Genomic DNA, 22179 nt, shown 5'->3' with positions numbered 1-22179 from the left:
ATGACTCATAGATTCTAGGGTCAGAAGGGACCAATGTGATCGTCTAGTCCGACCCCATGCACAAAGCAGGCCACAGAACCCTACCCATCCACTTCTATAACAAACACCTAACCTACGCCTGAGTTATTGAAGTCTTCAAATTGTGGTTTGAAGACCTCAAGCTGCAGAGAATCCACCAGCAAGTGACCCATGCCCCACACTGCAGGGGAAGGTGAAAAACCTCCCGGGCCTCTGCCAATCTGCCCTGGAGGAAAATTCCCTCCTGACCCCAAATATGGCGATCAGCTAAACCCTGAGCATGTGGGCAAGACTCACCAGCCAGCACTCAGAAAAAAATTCTCTGCAGTAACTCAGATCCCATCCCATCCAACATCCCATCACCAACCACTGGGCATACTTATCTGGCGATAATCAAAGATCAATTGCCAAAATTAGGCTCTCCCATCATACCATCCCTTCCATAAACTTATCAAGCTTAATCTTAAAGCCAGATATGTCTTTTGCCCCCACTACTCCCCTTGGAAGGCTTGGAAGGCTGTTCCAGAACTTCACTCCTCTAATGGTTAGAAACCTTCATCTAATTTCAAGTCTAAACTTCCTAGTGTCCAGTTTATACCCATTCGTTCTTGTATCTACATTGGTATTAAGCTTAAATAATTCCTCTCCCTCCCTAATATTAATCCCTCTGATATATTTATAAAGAGCAAGCATATCCCCCCTCAGCCTTCTTTTGGCTAGACTAAACAAGCCAAGCTCTTTGAGTCTCCTTTCATATGACAGGTTTTCCATTCCTCGGATCATCCTAGTAGCCTATCTCTGAACCTGTTCCAGTTTGAATTCATCCTTCTTAAACATAGGAGACCAGAACTGCACACAGTATTCCAGGTGGGGTCTCACCAGCGCCTTATATAACGGTACTAACACCTCCTTATCTTTGCTGGAAATACCTCGCTTGATGCATCCTAAAACCGCATTAGCTTTTTTAACAGCCATATCACATTGGCGGCTCATAGTCATCCTGTGATCTACCAATACCCCAAGGTCCTTCTCCTCCTCTGTTGCTTCCAACTGATGCGTCCCCAATCTATATCTAAAGTTCTTATTATTAATCCCTAAGTGCATGACCTTGCACTTTTCACTATTAAATTTCATCCTATTACTATTACTCCAGTTTACAAGGTCATCCAGATCTTCCTGTATGATATCCCGGTCCTTCTCCGTGTTAGCAATACCCCCCAGCTTTGTGTCATCCGCGAACTTTATTAGCACATTCCTGCTTTTTGTGCCAAGGTCGGTAATAAAAAGGTTAAATAAGATTGGTCCCAGAACCAATCGTTGAGGAACTCCACTAGTAACCTCCTTCCAGCCTGACAGTTCACCCTTCAGTACGACCCATTGTAGTCTCCCATTTTACCAGTTCCTTATCCACCTTTCAATTCTCATATTGATCCCCATCTTTTCCAATTTGACTAATAATTCCGCATGTGGAACCGTGTCAAATGCCTTACTGAAATCGAGGTAAATTAGGTCTACCGCATTTCCTTTGTCTAAATAGTCTGTCACCTTCTCAAAGGAGATCAGGTTGGTTTGGCACGATCTACCTTTAGTAAAACCATGTTGTACTTTGTCCCAATTACCACTGACCTCAATGTCCTTAACTACTTCTCCTTCAAAATTTTTTCCAAGACCTTACATAATACAGATGTCAAACTAACAGGCCTATAGTTACTCGGATCACTCTTTCTCCCTTTCTTAAAGATAGGAACTACGTTAACAATTCTCCAGTCATACGGTACAACCCCTGAGTTTACTGATTCATTAAAAATTCTCGCTAACGGGCTTGCAATTTCATGCGCCAGTTCCTTTAATATTCTCGGATGAAGATTGTCCGGGCCCTCCGATTTTGTCCCATTAAGCTGTTCAAGTATGGCTTCTACCTCAGATGTGGTAATATCCACCTCCATATCCTCATTCCCATTTGTCATCCTTTCATTACCCCTAAGCTCCCCATTAGCCTTATTAAAGACTGAGGCAAAGTACTTATTTAGATATTGGGCCATGCCTAGGTTATCCTCAACCTCCTTTCCATCCTCAGTGTGTAGCGGTCCCACTTCTTCTTTCTTTGTTTTCTTCTTATTCATATGGCTATAGAACCTTTTACTATTGGTTTTAATTCCCTTTGCAAGGTCCAACTCTACTTGGCTTTTAGCTTTTCTCACTTTATCCCTACATGTTCTGACCTCACTAAGATAGCTTTTCTTGCTAATCCCAACCTTCCTCCACTCCTTGTAGGCTTTCTGCTTTTTCTTAATCACCTCTCTGAGATGCTTGCTCCTCCAGCATGAATTCCTCTAAGCTCAATTACCAGCTTAGAACCTGTAGCGCTGCCACCAACCAGGAATTTCAGTGCCTGGTACACTCTGGTCCCCACAAAACCTTGCCTGGGGACCCCCAAGACCCAGACCTTCTGGATCTTAACACAAGGAAAGTAAACCCTTTCCCTCACCGTTGCCTCTCCCAGACTTCCCCTCCCTGGGTTACCCTGGAAGATCGCTGTGGTTCAAACTCCTTGAATCTTAAAACAGAGAGGAAAATCCACCTTCCCCCCTCCTTCTCTTTCCCCCTCCCAGACTCTCCCTGAGAGAGAAAGTAATTCTAACACAGAGAGAAAATAACCTCTCTCTCCCCTTCCCTCCTTTCTCCCCACCAATTCCCTGGTGGATCCAGACCCAGTCCCCTGGGGTCTCATCAGAAAAAAAAAACAATCAGGTTCTTAAACAAGAAAATCTTTTAATTAAAGAAAGAAAAACAGTAAAAATTATCTTTGTAAATTTAAAAAAAATGGAATAGGTACAGGGTCTGTCAGCTATAGACACTGGGAATATCCTCCCAGCCTAAGTATACAAGTATAAATTAAAATATTTTCAGCAAAATACCAATCTGAACTCTTTCCAACCAAATACACATTTGCAAATAAAGAAAACAACCATAAGCCTAACTCGCTTTATCTACTTAGTACTCACTAGTCTGAACTTATAAGAGCCTGTATCGGAGAGATTGGAGAGAAACCTGGTTGCACATCTGATCCCTCTGAGCCCCCAGAGTAAACAACAACCAAAAACTAACAGCACACACAAAAACTTCCCTCCCTCAAGATTTGAAAGTATCCTGTCCTCTGATTGGTCCTCTGGTCAGGTGACAGCCAGGCTCACTGTTCTTGTTAACCCTTTCCAGGCAAAAGAGATATGAAGCACTTCTGTTCTATTAACTCTTACTTATCTGTTTATGACAACCCCGCTGAGGGTGCCTGAAGAAGTTAGGCCTGACTAGGTTACCATCAGAAGGTGATAAGATTTTAGTTAAGAATTGATGTGTGTATACTTTTTTATATTAAAATCTTTTTTCTTCCCCAAAAGCTCTATTCCTTTTGCTAAAATAAACAATACTTTGATTTTAAGAAGACTTGTCTGATTAATGTGTACCACTGGTCACAGACAGCTGAAACGAAGACTGCAGGTGCCCAAACTCAGTCAAGTAAGATTTGGTGGAACACATATAACAGATGTCTGTTCCATCTGAGGACTTGATGCACAGGACACTGTAGCCTAGGATCCAGTGTAGGAGTAGGAAAACTAAGCAATTCAACCCCAGGATAGGTAAAGGCATGAGACCTAACAACTGAGGGGGTCCATTCAAAGACCAGGAAGGGGCAGAGGTGTAGCTAACAGATTTGTCATGGTCAGAGTGTTAAGTAATTTTTTTTCACCTGAATATGCAGGTTTTGAATATAGAACTATTAAATAATAGCAAAAATGTGCCATCACTTTTTAAAAAAAATATTATTGACATGGAGGTAATGTATTTCACGAATGTCTCAACAGTTACAGAACAGGAACAGAAGGTAGTGAATCAGCAGCCTAGAAAAGTAGCCTTAGTGGAAGGATGTGAAACTGTTAAGAATAGAAAGTATTGGAAGGGGAGTCTGGCATCCACAACAAGAAAGAGGAAAGGAGAAAACAAAGAGCATCAAAAAGAGGTTCCAAATCACAGGGGATAGGGTGGAGAGAGTGGGAATTGAGAGAACCATGTTTGGAGAAGGCCAGGGAGAGAGGAAGAAAACACACTAGGATGTTGGTGTAAGTGTGGAGACAGCCTGAGGGACTGACAGGCACAAAGAGGCAGAACCAGCTAGACACCATATTTGTATTACAGCATCTCCAGCCAAAACCAAAGTTGCACAGGGCTGAGCACTCATTGTACATTAGGGTTGCCAACTCTCTCAGATTGTCTGGGAGTCTCCCAGAATTGGAATCAATCTCCTGGTGGCTACTGAAACCCGGGAGATTGTAATAGGCTGCTAAAAGTCCAGTTGGCAGCGCGGCGGGTCTAAGGCAGACTCTCTACCTGCTCTGGCTCCGTGCAGTTCCCAGAAATGACCGGCATGTCTCTCTGGCTTCTAGGCACAGGGGCGGCCAGGGGTCTCTGCGTGCTGCCCCCATCTCAAGTGCTGACTCTGCAGCTTCCATTGGCCAGGAACCGCAGCTAATGGGAGCTGAAGGGGCAGTGCCTGAAGGCAGGGGCAGCGTGCCCGAGCCTAGAAGCCAGACATGCTGGTTGCTTCCAGGAGCTGCCCGAGGTAAACACTGACTGGCCAGAGCCTGCACTCCTCACCCCTTCCCGCACCCCAACCCCTCACCCGAGCCCCCTCCCATGCCCAAACTGCCTCCCAGAGCCCACACCCCAAACCCCTCCTGCACCCCAACCTGCTGCCCCAGTCCTGAGCCCCTTCCCACACCCCTCCTGCACTCCAAACCCCTTCCCGCACCCCAACCCCTCACCCGAGTCCCCTCCCATGCCCAAACTGCCTCCCAGAGCCCACACCCCAAACCCCTCCTGCACCCCAACCCGCTGCCCCAGTCCTGAGCCCCTTCCCACACCCCTCCTGCACTCCAAACCCCTTGGCCTCAGCCCAGAGCCTCTTCTGTACCCAAACTCTCTCCCAGAACCTGCACCCCCTCCCACACTCCAACCCCCTGCCCCAGCCCAGTGAGAATGGGGGAGAGCAAGCTACAGAGAAAGGAAGGATGAGGTGAAGGGGACAGGGCCTCAGGAGGGGGTGGTGTAGGGGCATGGCCTCGGGGAAGGGGTGGGGCAGGAGTGTTTGGGTTTGTGGGATTAGACAGTTGGTAACCCTACTGTACATGCACGTCTCCTAGCAGGGAGCTGAAGATGCTCAGGATGAGAGCAGGAGGCTGAAGCCACAGGGACCAAAAGAGGCAGGAGCTGGGAGCAGGCCGAGCCACGCGGAATACCCAGCAGGCTCTCGGCTGGCAGGGAGCCGGAGAAATTGAAGTGGGAGGCGGGGGGGGAGGGTTGCGGAGACTAGAGGGAGGCGGGGTTATGCAAATGAGTCGCTGACTGCGTAAAAACACAGAGTTCCCAATAACAGGGAGAGTTCGTACGTTGGAGCGTACAGAGCATGCGCACTATCTATAGCCGCCCGTTCCCTTCCCCTTTTGTGCACCGTTGCAGTCGGCGAGCGGAAGCGCGTGGCTATGCTCTCACGTCCGGTGTGTGGGCGCGCGGGTTGATTCGGTCTGTGTCCGGGTGACTTGGCTGTTGCCGCTGCTCCCAAATGGCGGGTAAGTTGCGGCGGCGGCGGAAGCGAGCTGTGGCCCGAGGCTCTGTCGTGGCTTCGCCGAGCGCGGTCCAGGGAGGAACCCCGGCTTTCCCTCGGGCCTGTCCTGCGGCCCAGGAGTGGAGAGGCCTGCCCCGTGCCGTGCTCGCGGCCGGGGAGGGGCTTCCTGCTTCCCGCCGGGGGCGGCAGGCAGCTCCCCCGTCCTCCCTCATCGTGCTTGGGGGCGCCGCCGGCGGCTCCTTTGCTGGTCCGCGGGGTGCGATGCCTAGTTCCTGTTACGCCGCCTGCACCGTCTCTGGAGCCTGGGGCTCCCGGAAAGTGGCTCCCTGTGTCCTGCTGCTCGTGTTTCTTCCCCTCGCGGCGACCCGGCCTGGCTGGGCCGCTGCGGGGGGGTCCGGGCCGCAGTGTGGTAAGGGGGCGTGGGAAGGGACGCGCTCACCGAGAAGCAGAGCCCTGAAGGCTCTCTCGTTACAAGCCGCTGAGACTTTTTACGGAGCGGCTGCATCTTGCTTCTGGGGAAGAACAAGGGGAACACAGTCCGCAGTGGCCCTGCTCTGTAGGCCCTGGCCAAGGATACATTCAGGCCTGTCAGCTATGTCCAGATTCAGGAGTCTTCCCAGTCCTTAAATACACGCAGCAGCCTGTTAAGTCAATTAACAAAAACTTTACAGATGGTCTGGATAGGATAATAGCAAATATTTCCTTCAAGTGCTAACTCTCCTTTGACATCCAGCATGTTTATGCTAATATTATGTATCCCCAGAAACTAATTAAACGGCAAAACTAGTATCCTGTTTGAAAATTTTTTTTCCTCATTAACTTATACAGGAAAAAGTTATCAATTGAAACTTAAAATGGGTGGCCTGAAATCAGAAGAAAATACTTTGTGCAAACTTCAGCTGATTTATGAAATGGGTCTTAGAGAACTTCAAATATTTGCTTTTTAAACTTTGTAAAGCTGTGGCCTAAAAATAATTTGGTTTAGAAACATCCTTTGTTTTAGTTCATTGTCCTATGTAAGGTCAAGTGCATATGACTAGGTACTATGATGGGCACACTAGAAATGTGCAAGATGCGTAGGTAAGTAGATATCAGAAATTAACTAGTGTTTGGAAGTTATTTGCACATTATTGAATGCTTTGAGAGTTAAGCACTTTTCTGAAGTTCTATCAGCTAAACTGCTCAGTTCAAGGTTAGTGGTGACTTGCAAAAGAAAAACAGTTGCACTTGTGCCCATTTTTCTTCATGCTCTTTCATGAAGGCATGACACTTTCTTTTCTTTTTTTTCTTTTTTTTTTTTAAGGTGTCTTTTTATACATTACAATAGAAATTAAGGGCTGGTCTGTCTTAGGACTCTTTGAACAATGTGATATCATAGCCATACTACTTTTCCAAAGTGCAAGGTAGTAAAACCTCGATTCATTGAGAAGGGGAAGCTTTTTTTAATCACTTAAATTGTTTTTGTTAATTGTGTAGCCTACCACCACCTCTCTCTTCTTCCTTTCATCCAATAGCGTCTCTTCTGTGTGTTACCTTCTCTCAACTTTTTCATCACACTTCAGTGGGAGTGGGCATCTTTGTGCCCTATTGACTGAGATTAGGGTGTGTAGATTTCCCCCCAGATAGGTGGAATGGAGAAAAATGGTGACTTGACTTAAACTAATTTATTTTTGATTTTTTTTAATTTCCAATAAGTACATTTAAAAAAACTACTTAAAATTAAATTTGGAATTGACAGCCTACGCCTAAACTTAGTACAAACTATTAAAATAATTTAAATGTAAAAAAATCATATTCAGGCAGTACATGTTTGCTTCTGAAGTTTTTAAAGAAAGTCAAGCCACTGAACTGGTGCAAGTCAATAACTAACTATCTGGAACCAGTTTGTTGAAGTGTTAAACCTACTCTGGACAGCAATAGCCTCTTCTCCAGGTGTGGAGAGAATATTTTCTTCATTTCAGTTTGTTTAGCTTGTTCAGTTGAATGAGTAGTCCATTCCATGTTGAGACATTGATTGGGAGTTGGAAAAACAGGAGTTTTTTTTCTTTCAGTCTAAATAAAAATGAAGTGTGAGAGACAGACCTGCTTGTTCTAAATTTATTGAAGATCACAGATCTGGTCAGTTCATAAGTACAGACAATACTGCCTTTGTTTAATATATCAGTTTAAAGGCAAGGTTTTGATAAATTTATTTATGTATTCAGCACATTTAAGGTAGCTGTATTTAATAAAAATTTGAATGTTTTTGTGCATTTTTAATTCTAGTTTCCATCTAAATTTAGCTTGACATAAATCACAAGTGGAAAAACCAAATCTAATAAGAAACTCATCATTTGCTCACAGAATGAAAGTGTAAACATTAAGAATCTGAATAAATGTATGTACGTTTTTATAATAGTGTATCCTCCTGGCTAGCACCAGATTTAGTGTAGAGGCTATATTTAGTTGCAAATCCATATGTATTAATGATTATCAACCAATGAAAATTGACTTCTTGAATTAAATTAAATTCCTCAAAATAGTACAAATGCAGAAAAAGATTAAATTGTGATTAAAATGGACTGATTAAAAATCACCAACCCTGGAAAGGTTCATATCCTCTGTCTCTATAATATTGGGTCATTTTATTAAAACTAGTGCAATGTGATGCACAGACTTAAAAACTGGGAGAAAAGCCACCCACTATCTCATAACAATAGCATTAGGTTGTGAAATTTATAAACTCATAGCCTTTATGGCCAGAAGAGACCATCATGAACATCTAGTCCAATGGTTCTCAACCTATTTACCATTGTGGGCCATATCCAATACTACCTGTATGGCCCTGAGGATGTCACGTGGGCCTCACCTATGTGCTGAATGGGCCGTGGGTTGAGAACCACTGATCTAGTCTGACCACCTACACATTGCAGGCCAAATAACCTCACCCACTTGCTCCTGTAATAGACCCAGAACCTCTGGCTGAATTACTGAAGTCATAATTCTGAGGCCAGAAGGGACCACTGTGATCATGTAGTCTGACTTCCTGTGTAACACAGGTCATAGTACTTCCTTCAAATAATTCCTGGAGCATAACTTTCAGAAAAATATCCAGTCTTGATTTTAAATTTGCCAGTGATGGAGAATCGACCATGACCCTTGGTAAATTGTTCCAATGATTGATTACCTTCAGTGATAAAAATTAATGCCTTATTTCCAGTCTGAATTTATTTCTCTTCGGCTTCTACCCATCAGATCATGTTATACCCTTCTCTGCCAAATTGAAGAGTCAATCATAAAATATTTGTTCCTGTAAGTACTTACAGATTGTAATCAAGTCACCCCTCCATTTTCATAGACTGAGCTCCTTGAGTCTGTCACTATAAAACATGTTGTGTAATCCTCTAATCCAGGGGTTCTCAAACTTTGTTGCATTTTGACCCTCTTCTGACAACAAAAATTACTACAGGGCCCCAGGCTGGGAAACTGAAGCCTAAGCCCGCTCAAGCCCTGCTGACCTGGGAGGGGACAAAGCCCAAGCCCCACTGCCCCAGGCCAGGGGGCCCAAACCTAAGGGCTCCAGACTCAGACAGAGGGCCTATAACCTTAGCCCCATCACCCTTGGGCTTTGGCTTTTGTCCTGAGCTCCAGCAAGCCTTAAGTCAGCCTGCTGGTGACCCCATTATAATGGGGTCGCGACGCACTTTGGGGTCCTGACCCACAGTTTGAGAACTGCTGCTTTAATCATTCTCATGGCTCTTCTCTGAACCGTCTCCAGTTTTCAAACCTTCTTGATTTGTGGACACCAGAACTGGACACAGTATTCCAGCAGTGGTTGCACCAGTGCCAAATACAGAGGTAAAATAACCTCTCGCTCCCATTCACGATTCCCTCATTTATGTATCCAAGGATCACAGCCCTTTTGTCCACAGCGTTGTCCTGTGAGCTCATATTCACTTGATTACCCATCCTACCCCTGATCTCTTTGAGTGACTGCTTCCCAGTGTAATAAAGCACAGGTGCTAAAACACACTTCTTAAGCCTTTGGTGTAATCAACAGTCGATGAGAAGTCCCCCTTAGTGGCGTAGTTCTCTCTCCCCAGGGCACATGCCTTTCATGTTTTGGTCTATTGTTTCAAATAATTGTTGATTACTAACTACATTTTAAAGATTTTTGGCTTATGCAGTTACTGATCTATTTATATAAAATAAGATCCACGTCAACGCTTCAGTAGTCTTTTTACTATTCTGCTCTTATTTCATAAAATGCATCAAATCCAGTCTGAAACAGAAACTTGAGTGAAATACAAAGGAACCTACAGGAAAGTATTGATTCAACATCATGCCACAAAGCCATGTCTGATGTTTCTTGATTCGTGATTATGTGCATTTAAATCAGTATATACAGCTGGTGTAAATTAGCATTTGAAACCACTTTTACTATAGTACGGTACTTTTTAAAACTGTTGGTTTAGCTATTCTCTATATGAGGTATTTGTGCTTACCTAAAGAATGGAGGCCACACAGCTATAAACTACAATTATTCCAATAGACACGTTTTTTCAGTGGATGCTGGCAAGGTGTATGTCCGCATAGCTACCTTGCCCTGGAGTGTGGCTTTTCACTTCCTAAGTGACTTGGTTATGTCAACCTAAATTTTAAGCATAGACCAGGCCTAATTAATACAAGTATGGGTAAACTGAAAAGTAGATGTTTCCAAAAACTAATGTAAGAATACAGGTGTTTCTAGATACAAAGGATGTAACTTTATTAAAGGAGCACCAGCAACTTAAAAAACAAACCCGTCTGAATATTTAACATGCATCTTTCCTTACAGGTTTATAAGACAGTTGAGTTTAAAAAGGTGCTAACAATACAACAAAAGACATCTTTAAACAGTCTGATTAAAAATCTCACCACTCTGTTGCTTAAGTTTCCCATCTTGGTACTTATGTTAATTTTTAGTCTTCCTGGAAAAATAATGCAGACTAGACCTGAATTACTGAAGCAAAACATAAGCAGGAAGAAACCTGTACTTTCTCATACAACCTGAAGAAGCAGGGACCATATTTTCATATGCATTTGTTTAGCACCTAGCATAATCAGGCCTCAGTCCTTATTGGAGCTTCTGGGTGCTACAAAATATAAATATTTTTTCTTCCTTAGCAGCTCAACTTTTAAATAAAAAATAAATGTAACAAAAAATAATGCATAGCTGCTAATAGTTTCTGTTTAATGTAAAGTTTCATACTTTTTGGTGTCCACTGATACAACTCTTGTCAGGAAAATCTTTACAGTATTTCTATTTGTAACATCAGTGTTCCAAAATGAACTGACAACATTTTGTAAAAAATAATTATTGGCCAAGAACTTGTACAGTATTTTAAATTTCAGCCAGTAGCATATTTACTACTAGCTGAAAATTAAAATACAAGTTCTTTGCCAAAAATTTTTTTTTATTTTTACAAAATGTTGTTCTCGCTCTGTTTTTTATTTTTTTATCAATAAAAAACAGCGATATTTTAACCGACTTGTTTGCATTACTAATAGGACTATATTTTTTTAATTTAAAAAAATGGTAGGCCCTTACCCTAGTTCATATTTTTTGAATATTTCTGTACCCTCTAAATGGTTCCTGCCACTCTGATGCACAGAGTAATTCTGTGTGTAATTACTCTCTGTATATTGTAGCTTTACATAACATTTAGTTACATCTCTAAAAGGTCCTGTTTAAAAATGGGAGCTCACATCTGTAAAGAGACAAACTGAAGTGTTTTTGATGTTTGTTTCTTTACGTCTGTAAGTTTCAATGAGAACCTTTATTTTTTTTAAACATTTTCCCTTGGATTGTGGCAATATTTAGTTTAAATAATGATTTGCATAAACTTTTTTCCCAGGGCTGAGTGCTATGGAAAAGAAGTTGGCTGAGTTCAAGTGTAATACGAATGAAGCAATTCAACTGAAATTAGGTAATTTGTTTTCAAGTCTTTTGCATTTGATACTGCAGAATGTTACCAAGTATTTTAGAACCGTTGCTCCATATTTAAAGTTTGTTCACTTTCTTCTATTCTCCATACACTGTATGAAGTGTAAATATAAGTGTAGTTTATCTCCACTGAGCCCAGGGAACTAGACATTGTTAAAGTACATGAGTACAGAAATAGTAATTGAAGGACTTATATGAATAAGGTGAGTCCCACCACCGCATAATGTGTGTTGAAGGACCCTTTAGGTGGTTTCAGCATTTTAGTAAACCTACAGTACAGTATTAAAATTAGTGATATGCTGAAATTGCTCCTTCCCTTGTTTTTGTGACTTTCAGTACATGCTAATAATACTGGAGGGGAAGGGGCGGAGCGGTTCTGTTCTTCTAGTTCTTCCTTTCCTTCCATGTCTTCCTATAATATTCAGCTCTCTTGAGGATACCTTTGACCTCTCTGTGGATGTAGTGAAAAAATTAGTATTACTCAACTATATATCTCTTCAGTTTCACAGTATCAAATATCCAATTATACATTACTCTTATACTATCCATTAATTCTTTAAATTACTCTTTCCAGAAAAGGAATCTTGCATTCTTTGCTACTTAGTAAAATAATATGAAATCCTGGTGATGGTCTGAAAGAAAATACTCCAGAAATAGTCTCTAATTTTCATTGACTTTCTGGATTGTATACGAGTTTTTAATGCGAACATTTGGGGGAGGGGAAATCTGAATGAAAATATCTGCAATTCTGGGTTTCTGGATGTCTGAATTGTGGGTTACCATAGTGAATTTACCTAAAATGACAATATCTAAAATGCAGAAAAGAACTCTGCTGGATGTGGATGCAACATAATTTAACTTAAACAAGCCTCTCGGTGTCAATAAAAGTTTTGCAATAGGAGAAAAATTAACCATATCTTTATAACTTTAAATTTTTCCATCTGGGGGGAGTGTTCCTCTGATATGACCAAATTGCATAGTTGAAAGGTACTAAGAGGGGGGCCTAAGTTTGGAAGAGGAGCAGCAGCAACCTTCAGAATACTGAAAGAGAACTAATATCAAACTAGTGTTTGACTTTGGGTACGTCTACACTATAGGATTATTCCGATTTTACATAAACCGGTTTTATAAAACAGATTGTATAAAGTCGAGTGCACGCGGCCACACTAAGCACATTAATTCGGCAGTGTGCGTCCATGGTCCGAGGCTAGCATCGATTTCCGGAGCGTTGCACTGTGGGTAGCTATTCCATAGCTGTCCCATAGTTCCCACAGTCTCCCCCGCCCCTTAGAATTCTGGGTTGAGAGCCCAGTGGCTGATGGGGCAAAAATCATTGTCGCGGGTGGTTCTGGGTAAATGTCGTCAATCATTCCTTCCTCCGGGAAAGCAACGGCAGACAATCATTTCGTGCCCTTTTTCCCTGGATTGCCCTGGCAGACACCATAGCACGGCAACCATGGAGCCCGTTCAGCTTTTTTTTTTTTACAGTCACAGTATGTGTACTGGATGTCGCGGACAGAGGCGATACTCCAGCGCTACACAGCAGCATTCATTTGCTTTTGCATGATAGCAGAGATGGTTACCAGTCGTTCTGTATGTCTGCTGCCAGTGTAATTTGGCAAGGAGATGATGGTTATCTGTCCTTCTGTGCTGTCTGCTGCTATCATGGGTGCCCCTGGCTGAGATCGGCCGGGGGCGCAAAAGCAAAACTGGGAATGACTCCCCAAGTCAATCCCTCCTTTATGGTTTCTAAAAATAGTCAGTCCTGCCTAGACTATGGGGCAAATGTACTAGAGAAGCAGTGTATCAGAGAGTACAGCTGCTCTGTGTCAGATCCCACAGAAGTGATGATGAGCTACATGCCATTCACGGGGGGTGCCCCTGCAACAACCCCACCTGTTGCTTCCCTCCTCCCCCAACCTTCCTGGGCTACCGTGGCAGCGTCCCCCCTCATTTGTGTCATGAAGTAATAAACAATGTAGGAATAAGAAACACTGAGTTTTTAGTGACATAAAATGAGGGGGAGGCAGCCTCCCGGTGCTATGATAGTCCAGGCAGGACATTAAGCAGTGTGGGGGAGAGGAGCCCGGCATCCCACTGCTATGATAGTCCAGGCAGTACAGAATCTTTTCTTTTCACATGAAAGGGAGGGGGCTGATTGAAGCTCAGCCCCCAGTTGCTATGATGAAGATGGTTACCAGCCATTCTGTACTATCTACTGGGAATGACCAGGAGTCATTCCTATTTTCACCCAGGCGCCCCCAGCCAGCCTCATCTGAAGCCAGCCAGGAGCACTCACGGGTTGATAAGGAGGACGGTTACCAGTCCTGCTGCACCGTCTGCCACCGGGGAGGGGAGAGGAGCGGATACTTCTCTTCACTGCTGCAGCATCGCGTCTACCAGCAGCATTCAGTAGACATAGAGTGACACTGAAAGAAGTCAAGAAATGATTTCTTTCCCTTTTCTTTCACGTGGGGAGGGGGGGGAGTAAACTGACGAGCTATTCCCTGAACCACACTGGACAATGTGTTTGAACCTACAGGCATTGGGAGCTCAGCCAAGAATGCAAATACTTTTCGGAGACTGCTGGGGACTGTGGGATAGCTGGAGTCCTCAGTACCCCCTCCCTCCCTCCATGAGCGTCCATTTGAGTCTCTGGCTTCCCATAACGCTTGTCACGCAGCACTGTGTAGCCTGTAGATTTTTTTTTTTTCAAACGCTTTGGCATTTCATCTTCTGTAACGGAGCTTTGATACAACAGATTTGTCTCCCCATACAGCAATCAGATTCAGTATCTGCCGTATGGTCCATGCTGGAGCTCTTTTTGGATTTGGGACTGCATTTCCACCCGTGCTGATCAGAGCTCCACGCTGGGCAAACAGGACATGAAAATCAAAATTTCGCAGGGCTTTTCCTGTTTACCTGGCCATTGCATCTGAGCTGAGATCGCTGTCCAGAACGGTCACAATGGTGCACTGTGGGATACCGCTCGGAGGCCAATACTGTCGATTTGCGGCCACACTAACCGTAATCCAATATGGTAATACCGATTTTAGGCTGCTCCTCTCGTCGGGGAGGAGTACAGAAACCGATTTAAAGAGCCCTTTATATTGATATAAAGGGCCTTGTAGTGTGGACGGGTACAGCGTTAAATCAGTTTAACGCTGCTAAAATCGGTTTAAACGCATAGTGTAGACCAGGCCTTTCAGGGTAGGAGAGTATTGCTGTGAGGACCAAGAGTATGTGTTATACTCCAGGTTAGTGGGAAAGAAAAGGGAACACTTACTCCACAGTAGAAAAATTAAACAGTAAAGAAACATTCATTCTCTGTCTTGGAGAAGATGAGCATTTAATAAGTTGATTTATTCTATAATTAAAATTGAATTCATAATATAAACTTGTAAGTCAGAATTTCATTCTAATTGAAGTAGTTTAAAGCCTTATATATTGGATTTGTAAAACCATTTTCCTCAGATTAAAAAAAATTGATTTACATATACTTTCTTGAAAATGTCATTTTCACTTTTGTGCTTTGACAGATTCTGTCACTTTCTCCTCCATTTTTCAAAAGGGACAGAAATAGTGGGGATGTATTTGAGTTTTGGCTACCAATTAAATGAGCTATTACATTAATATTAAAAAATCTCAAATCATCACCCTAAAATTAATATCTCCATATTCTAGTCTTCCTTTTCTGTTTTATTCTCCTCTTCCAACTTGAGACTGAAGAGGATCCTCAGGATCAACCACTTCTATTCCTTGCACGTCTTTGGAGCTTTTCCCTCCTCCTCAAAAATGTAGTTTGTTTTTCCTGTATGTGTACAAAGAAGTATGAGTACATCACCCTTTATGAATCTTCACTCATTTCAAAAGTGCTTTGTCTTATTAAAACTCTCTATGGGCTTGCCTCAGACAAGTTTTGTGTATCTACTGTCTGACTCTAGCAATGGTTGTCTTTCTGTCCTTGCATACAATTTTGCCATTGTAGGTGCAAGGACCACCTTCTCTTCATCTGGATCTGAAAACTCCTCATTTGCATTTCTTCCTTGTTGTGCCTTTGCTTTCTAGTCTTATGTGAAAATATCTTTGTTTACACTTGAGTTTTCTCATTTTAAATGTAGAAGGATGCATTAAAGCAGCTATAAAGTTATATATTTGACTGCAGGCAGGAAATGCAAAAATGATGGTTCCAGTAACAAGCTTAACTCCTCAACATTGCATACATGTGTAAACACTATACAAGTGTATTCATTGTAATACACTAATCAAATATACAAGTTATAGTGTCTTGAACTCCCTCCCCTTAAGTAAGGGTGTCAGCAAACTGCCATTGTAATGCATATGTTGACACAGCACACTTTACACTTTTAGAAAACTTAATTTAAACTTTTAAATGTGGGTGCAGTAGATACTTGTAGAGTTTTCAGAAGTGAAGGAAAGAACTTCCATGGAAGTCACATGAATCCTAAATTGGACAAGGGGCAAAAAATTTCTTTCTTATCAATTACGTCTTTATTGTGTTTTACTGTACAAGTATATATTTAACACACTGAATGTAAACTTTTTTTACAGTGATTTCTGCAATTGCCAGCTTTTCACATATGCCCTATTACATGTTTTTCCATCATGGAAGATACTTTTTAAATGTCTGAAAAGGGGGCAGTAAAGTGATGGGATGTAGTTGGGAGGGATCATTTGCTGTTATGGGGGAGGTCAGGGACCCATCTTACCATTTTCCATATCTGAGATCATCCCATTACTCTAGGGGGCTAGTCAGCCTTGGATGGGGGGGGATTTTTTTTTCATTGAAATTGTCCCTGAAATCAAATTACATTAAAAGTTCTATATCTGCAGGGGAAAGGGCTAGACGATGACGACTTTTTTAAATTAAAGGAAGCCTTGGGATTCTGCTTACTCCTAAGAAGTTACATTAAGATAGCAAGAGCTGGCAATTCACAGCATATTTCTAAAAATGGAACTTAACTTAATAAAACTAAATGTTGATCCTGTGCACTATATCTTAGCTGAAGGAGTCCAGATGATTAACATTTTTTTTCTTTTTGTGTGTGCACTACAAAGTGATGCAAGATGTACTGACTTCTCGAACTCTGAAAAGACAACTGTTTTTGAGGTGTTGAAAATCAGAAGCCCCTAATCCTAATCATTCACAATTTTCCAGAAGAATTCGACTGCAACCTTAGACTTCGCCTACTGATATTAAGGCGAAGCAACTTATGATGGAAACACTCTATAGTTAAGGTTAAATAGTATCAGAAGGGTAGTCGTGTTAGTCTGGATCTGTAAAAGCAGTGAAGAGTCCTGTTGCACCTTATAGACTAACAGATGTATTGGAGCATGAGCTTTCATGGATAAATACCCACTTAGTCACATCCGACGAAGTGGGTATTCACCTACGAAAGCTCATAGACTCTAGGACTGGAAGAGACCTCGAGAGGTCATCGAGTCCAGTCCCCTGCCCTCATGGCAGGACCACATACTGTCTAGACCATCCCTGATAGACATTTATCTAACCTACTTTTAAATATCTCCAGCGATGGAGATTCCACAACTTCCCTAGGCAATCTGTTCCAGTGTTTAACTACCCTGACAGTTAGGAACTTTTTCCTAATGTCCAACCTAAATCTCCCTTGCTGCAGTTTAAGCCCATTGCTTCTTGTTCTATCATTGAAGGCTAAGGTGAACAAGTTTTCTCCCTCCTCCTGATGACACCCTTTTAGATACCTGAAAACTGCTATCATGTCCCCTCTCAGTCTTCTCTTTTCCAAACTAAACAAACCCAATTCCTTCAGCCTTCCTTCATAGGTCATGTTCTCAAGACCTTTAATCATTCTTGTTGCTCTTCTCTGGACCCTCTCCAATTTCTCCACATCTTTCTTGAAATGCGGTGCCCAGAACTGGACACAATACTCCAGTTGAGGCCTAACCAGCGCAGAGTAAAGCGGAAGAATGACTTCTCGTGTCTTGTTTACAACACACATGTTAATGCATCCCAGAATCATGTTTGCTTTTTTTGCAACAGTATCACATTGTTGACTCATATTAAGCTTGTGGTCCACTATGACCCCTAGATCTCTTTCTGCCATACTTCTTCCTAGACAGTCTCTTCCCATTCTGTATGTGTGAAACTGATTGTTCCTTCCTAAGTGGAGCACTTTGCATTTATCTTTATTGAACTTCATCCTGTTTACCTCAGACCATTTCTCCAACTTGTCCAGATCATTTTGACCCTGTCCTCCAAAGCAGTTGCAATCCCTCCCAGTTTGGTATCGTCCGCAAACTTAATAAGCGTACTTTCTATGCCAACATCTAAATCGTTGATGAAGATATTGAACAGAACCGGTCCCAAAACAGACCCCTGTGGAACCCCACTTGTTATACCTTTCCAGCAGGATTGGGAGCCATTAACAACTACTCTCTGAGTACGGTTATCCAGCCAGTTATGCACCCACCTTATAGTAGCCCCATCTAAATTGTACTTTCCTAGTTTATCTATAAGAATATCATGCGAGACCGTATCAAATGCCTTACTAAAGTCTAGGTATATCACATCCACCGCTTCTCCCTTATCCACAAGGCTCGTTATCCTATCAAAGAACGCTATCAGATTAATTTGACACGATTTGTTCTTTACAAATCCATGCTGGCTATTCCCTATCACCTTACCACCTTCCAAGTGTTTGCAGATGATTTCTTTGATTACCTGCTCCATTATCTTCCCTGGCACAGAAGTTAAACTAACTGGTCTGTAGTTTCCTGGATTGTTTTTATTTCCCTTTTTATAGATGGGCACTATATTTGCCCCCTTCCAGTCTTCTGGAATCTCCCCCGTCTCCCATGATTTCCCAAAGATAATGGCTAGAGGCTCAGATACCTCTTCCATTAACTCCTTGAGTATTCTAGGATGCATTTCATCAGGCCCTGGTGACTTGCAGGCATCTAACTTTTCTAAGTGATTTTTTACTTGCTCTTTCCTTATTTTCTCTTCTAAACCTACCCTCTTCCCGTAAGCATTCACTATACTAGACATTCCTTCAGACTTCTCAGTGAAGACCGAAACAAAGAAGTCATTAAGCATCTCTGCCATTTCCAAGTCTCCCGTTACTGTTACCCCCTCATCATTGAGCAGTGGGCCTACCCTGTCCTTAGTCTTCCTCTTGCTCATGCACCAATATGTCTGTTAGTCTATAAGGTGCCACAGGACTCTTTGCTGCTTAATTATAGAGTAACTGCCATTACTTCACAATGTCAATAAAGCATCGCTTTAATAAGCCATTGCATTTGTGTAGATGCATCTTTGGTTATTTTTATATCGCTGAAAAATAAATATAACGTTTATTGAGATTAACAAAGTCAGTATAATTAGTGAAAATATTTGTGCTTACATATGAGTTATGGTTTTCATGTTGTTAAGTAATAGAAGCATTAGAGCATGTAACAGGATCTCACTACTCCTTACTGCATTATTAGAATCACCTGCAACTGACTCTATACTTTGCTTATTAACAAGTACAGAGAAGACTGACAGAGTGGGGGAGCATGTTACATACATACTTATATGTGCAAAGAGATCACTATCTTGGATTTGGCTTCTATGGGATTGCCCTAGTCTGTAATTTTATATAGTGACCACAGTGATGTTCTATTTTAATGATTGAATATATGTTTGAAAATATATCAATTTCTCATTAGAGATTTCAACTTGTTAAACATATTCTAAATAACATAATTTATTCTGAATGCATAACACGATAAACTGATGAAAATGAAACTTTGTCACTTAACCAAATGTTCTGAAAGTACAGTAACAATCAAAATTATACCTCTAGGTTTTATGTACTTTTAGTACAATAGAACCTTGGTAAACTGTGAAACTTATCTGTGCAAAACAGTTATTGTGATGCTCTTAATAACCATGTAAAAGCAGGTATAGTGAAGATTCACATTGCAAAGATTTCTTTTCTCATGGACAGTATGAAGTATAAATACAATTAAACTACAATTGATACAAAATGTGCATTATTTGTATTTTAATGGAGTGTTTTTTATTATCTCTGCTTGCTAATTGTTGGGGGGTGGGGAGGGGAAATCAGTGAATAGCAGGCCTCCTGGTTAATTGTTAGTATAGCATTAGCAAGGTTTACTGGCATTCTAGAACTACCACTGGATGGAAAAAAATCTTCTGAATATTGCCCTTATGAAAATATACTACAAACAAATGGTTGTGTAAACTAACTTATTCTTTCCAGTTTTAACGGTGTTACAGCATGCCTGTAGAGAGAGTGGATTTGATTTAAATCAATTTGATTTAAATCACTAGTCAGGAAGACTAGATTTAATCATGGATTTCTACATAAGTGCATTCTTGTTGGTTATTACTACCTTCATACATATTCTTCACAACTCAGAGATAGATGTAGGTTTCATTTTTAAATGGTACACGCTATATATTTTTAAGTGATTTTATTTTGAAAACTTTTCAGATTAGTTTTACAGTTATATCAGAAAATGAATGATTGGTTATTTTGTTTACCAAAGGTAATTGAAGCAGATATTTGACATCATTGGGAGGTGAAGTGTATCTAATTCAACAGGTTAATCATTAATATTTGAAGCGCTTTCTTGCCATGCTCTATTAGGAGGAGAACATCACTAGATAGACATTTAAATTGTTTTAGTTAACTAAAACAACAACGTTATGTATTCTAGATTTTTTCTTTAGCAGCAAACATTTTAACAAAACATATGCATTTTTGAATTTAGTTAAACATTCAAGTTTTTTAAAATCAGGTTCATTTTTGTTGTTTGTTTTTAACTAAAATAGTTAAATGAAATTTAAAAAACAAATTAAATCGACTGTCAGCCAGGTCAACATGAGAAGCTTAAAATATTGGCTTCTACAGCTAACTCAGTTGTCTTCACCTTCATTTTCCTATTTGTTCATAATCTGGAAAAGGAAAAAAAAAAAGCATTTCATAGACTCTAGGACTGGAAGGGACCTCGAGAGGTCATCGAGTCCAGTCCCCTGCCCTCATGGCAGAACCAAATACTGTCTAGACCATACCTAATAGACATTTATCTAACCTACTTTTAAATATCTCCAGAGATGGAGATTCCACAACTTCCCTAGGCAATCTATTCCAGTGTTTAACTACCCTGACAGTTAGGAACTTTTTCCTAATGTCCAACCTAAATCTCCCTTGCTGCAGTTTAAGCCCATTGCTTCTTGTTCTATCATTGGAGGCTAAGGTGAACAAATTTTCTCCCTCCTCCTGATGACACCCTTTTAGATACCTGAAAACTGCTATCATGTCCCCTCTCAGTCTTCTTTTCCAAACTAAACAAACCCAATTGTTTCAGCCTTCCTTCATAGGTCATGTTCTCAAGTTTTCTGCTTTTTCAGGTCCCAAATGATCTCTCAATTTGGAATGAATTAGTCCAAAGAGAAAATATTCTTTCTATACCAGGAGAAGAAGCTACTGCTGTTAAAAGTGAGATTATCACGTCAACAGTCTCTGAATCCAAGTGCTTAAGTGACTTGCATCATGAATGGTTTACTCTTAGTGCTGAAGTTTATTATAGTTGGCATTATGGAGGGATGATTGCTCAATGTCCATGTCATAGCCACCAATTCCTTTTTCTTCAGCAGTTAAGGTTTGACCCTGGTACCGAGTATTGAGAATATTTGCAAGAAAATGAGCTTGAGATAATGCTTGTCCCGTTCGTTTCTTTAATGCTTGTAATTTAACTCCATCATTGCATATTTCTCTTTTTAAGATCTCACTCGGTTTCTTCCAAATTTCAACAGCATCAGCAATAAAACAGCTGTTTTCTTGCATTTTGCTCAAGGCTACAAAAATAGGCTTCGGGGTATTCAGCATGTGTTCAACATTTCTTTTAAGCCCAAGGTTGAGAACTTTGGCTGTGACTTTGCCATCTATGTTTTTTCATGATCACAAACTGTCAGATTAGGCCAGTTCTTGATATAGTACTCAAAACAGTCCACTACTGAGTTCCATTGCATGTCTTGTAGGAAAGTTAGCTTGGTTCCTCCCACTTTTTTCAGAGCAGCTGCTGCAAAGTGGTTATGGAAGTATTTTGGAATTTCAACAGCATTAGCCTTTATTTCTGGAACCCTGAAGTCTTTGGCTAGGAGGTGCATCAAATGAGCACTGCAACTGTATGTTGTTAACTTGGGACTCCTAAACTTCTTCTCACGTTGGATACATTTTCAGCATTGTCTGTGATCAAGCTGCGTACTAGACATTTGAATTTTTTTTCAGTTTGTTATAGCTTTTACTTCTGCCACTTGTAAGTATTCTGCTGTGTGCGCGTTTCCTGGTGTATCAATTGTTTCTGTAAGGAAGACATTCTCTTCTTCTGTTGTCACACAAGTACACACAACAGGATCATTATGGACATTGCTCCACCCATCAAGACTCGGGTTAACAATTTCACACTCTAGACCTTTTGCACACTGCTCAATTTCTCTCCATCAATTACCTCTTTTTGTAATCTGCTGGTTCTTATCACCAACTTATTTATGGTTGTTTCTGGA

The 22179-nt window shown here is 41.4% G+C and overlaps 1 protein-coding gene and 1 long non-coding RNA gene across 2 annotated transcripts in view; one reads left to right on the top strand and one right to left on the bottom strand.

Moving 5' to 3' along the window:
* Positions 1-5477: 5477 nt before the first annotated feature.
* Positions 5478-22179, top strand: part of HAT1 (histone acetyltransferase 1) — a 47304-nt gene continuing 30602 nt past the window's right edge. Inside the window, exons 1-2 of the mRNA XM_030581099.1 lie at positions 5478-5642; positions 11515-11586. Coding sequence (XP_030436959.1) covers positions 5636-5642; positions 11515-11586 — 79 coding nt within the window. The 5' untranslated portion in view covers positions 5478-5635. The remainder of the gene's footprint in view (positions 5643-11514; positions 11587-22179) is intronic.
* LOC115660074 lies at positions 11597-22171 on the bottom strand. The gene is made up of 3 exons (XR_004002730.1): positions 22125-22171; positions 15261-15414; positions 11597-12054 (listed from the first exon to the last, which is right to left on the bottom strand). It is a non-coding gene; the product is annotated as an uncharacterized LOC115660074 (long non-coding RNA).

Source organism: Gopherus evgoodei, chromosome 11 (assembly GCF_007399415.2).
Source record: "Gopherus evgoodei ecotype Sinaloan lineage chromosome 11, rGopEvg1_v1.p, whole genome shotgun sequence".
NCBI lineage: Eukaryota > Metazoa > Chordata > Testudines > Testudinidae > Gopherus > Gopherus evgoodei.
Note: the sequence above shows the minus strand (reverse complement) of the source record. Positions and strands in the feature narration are given on the sequence as shown.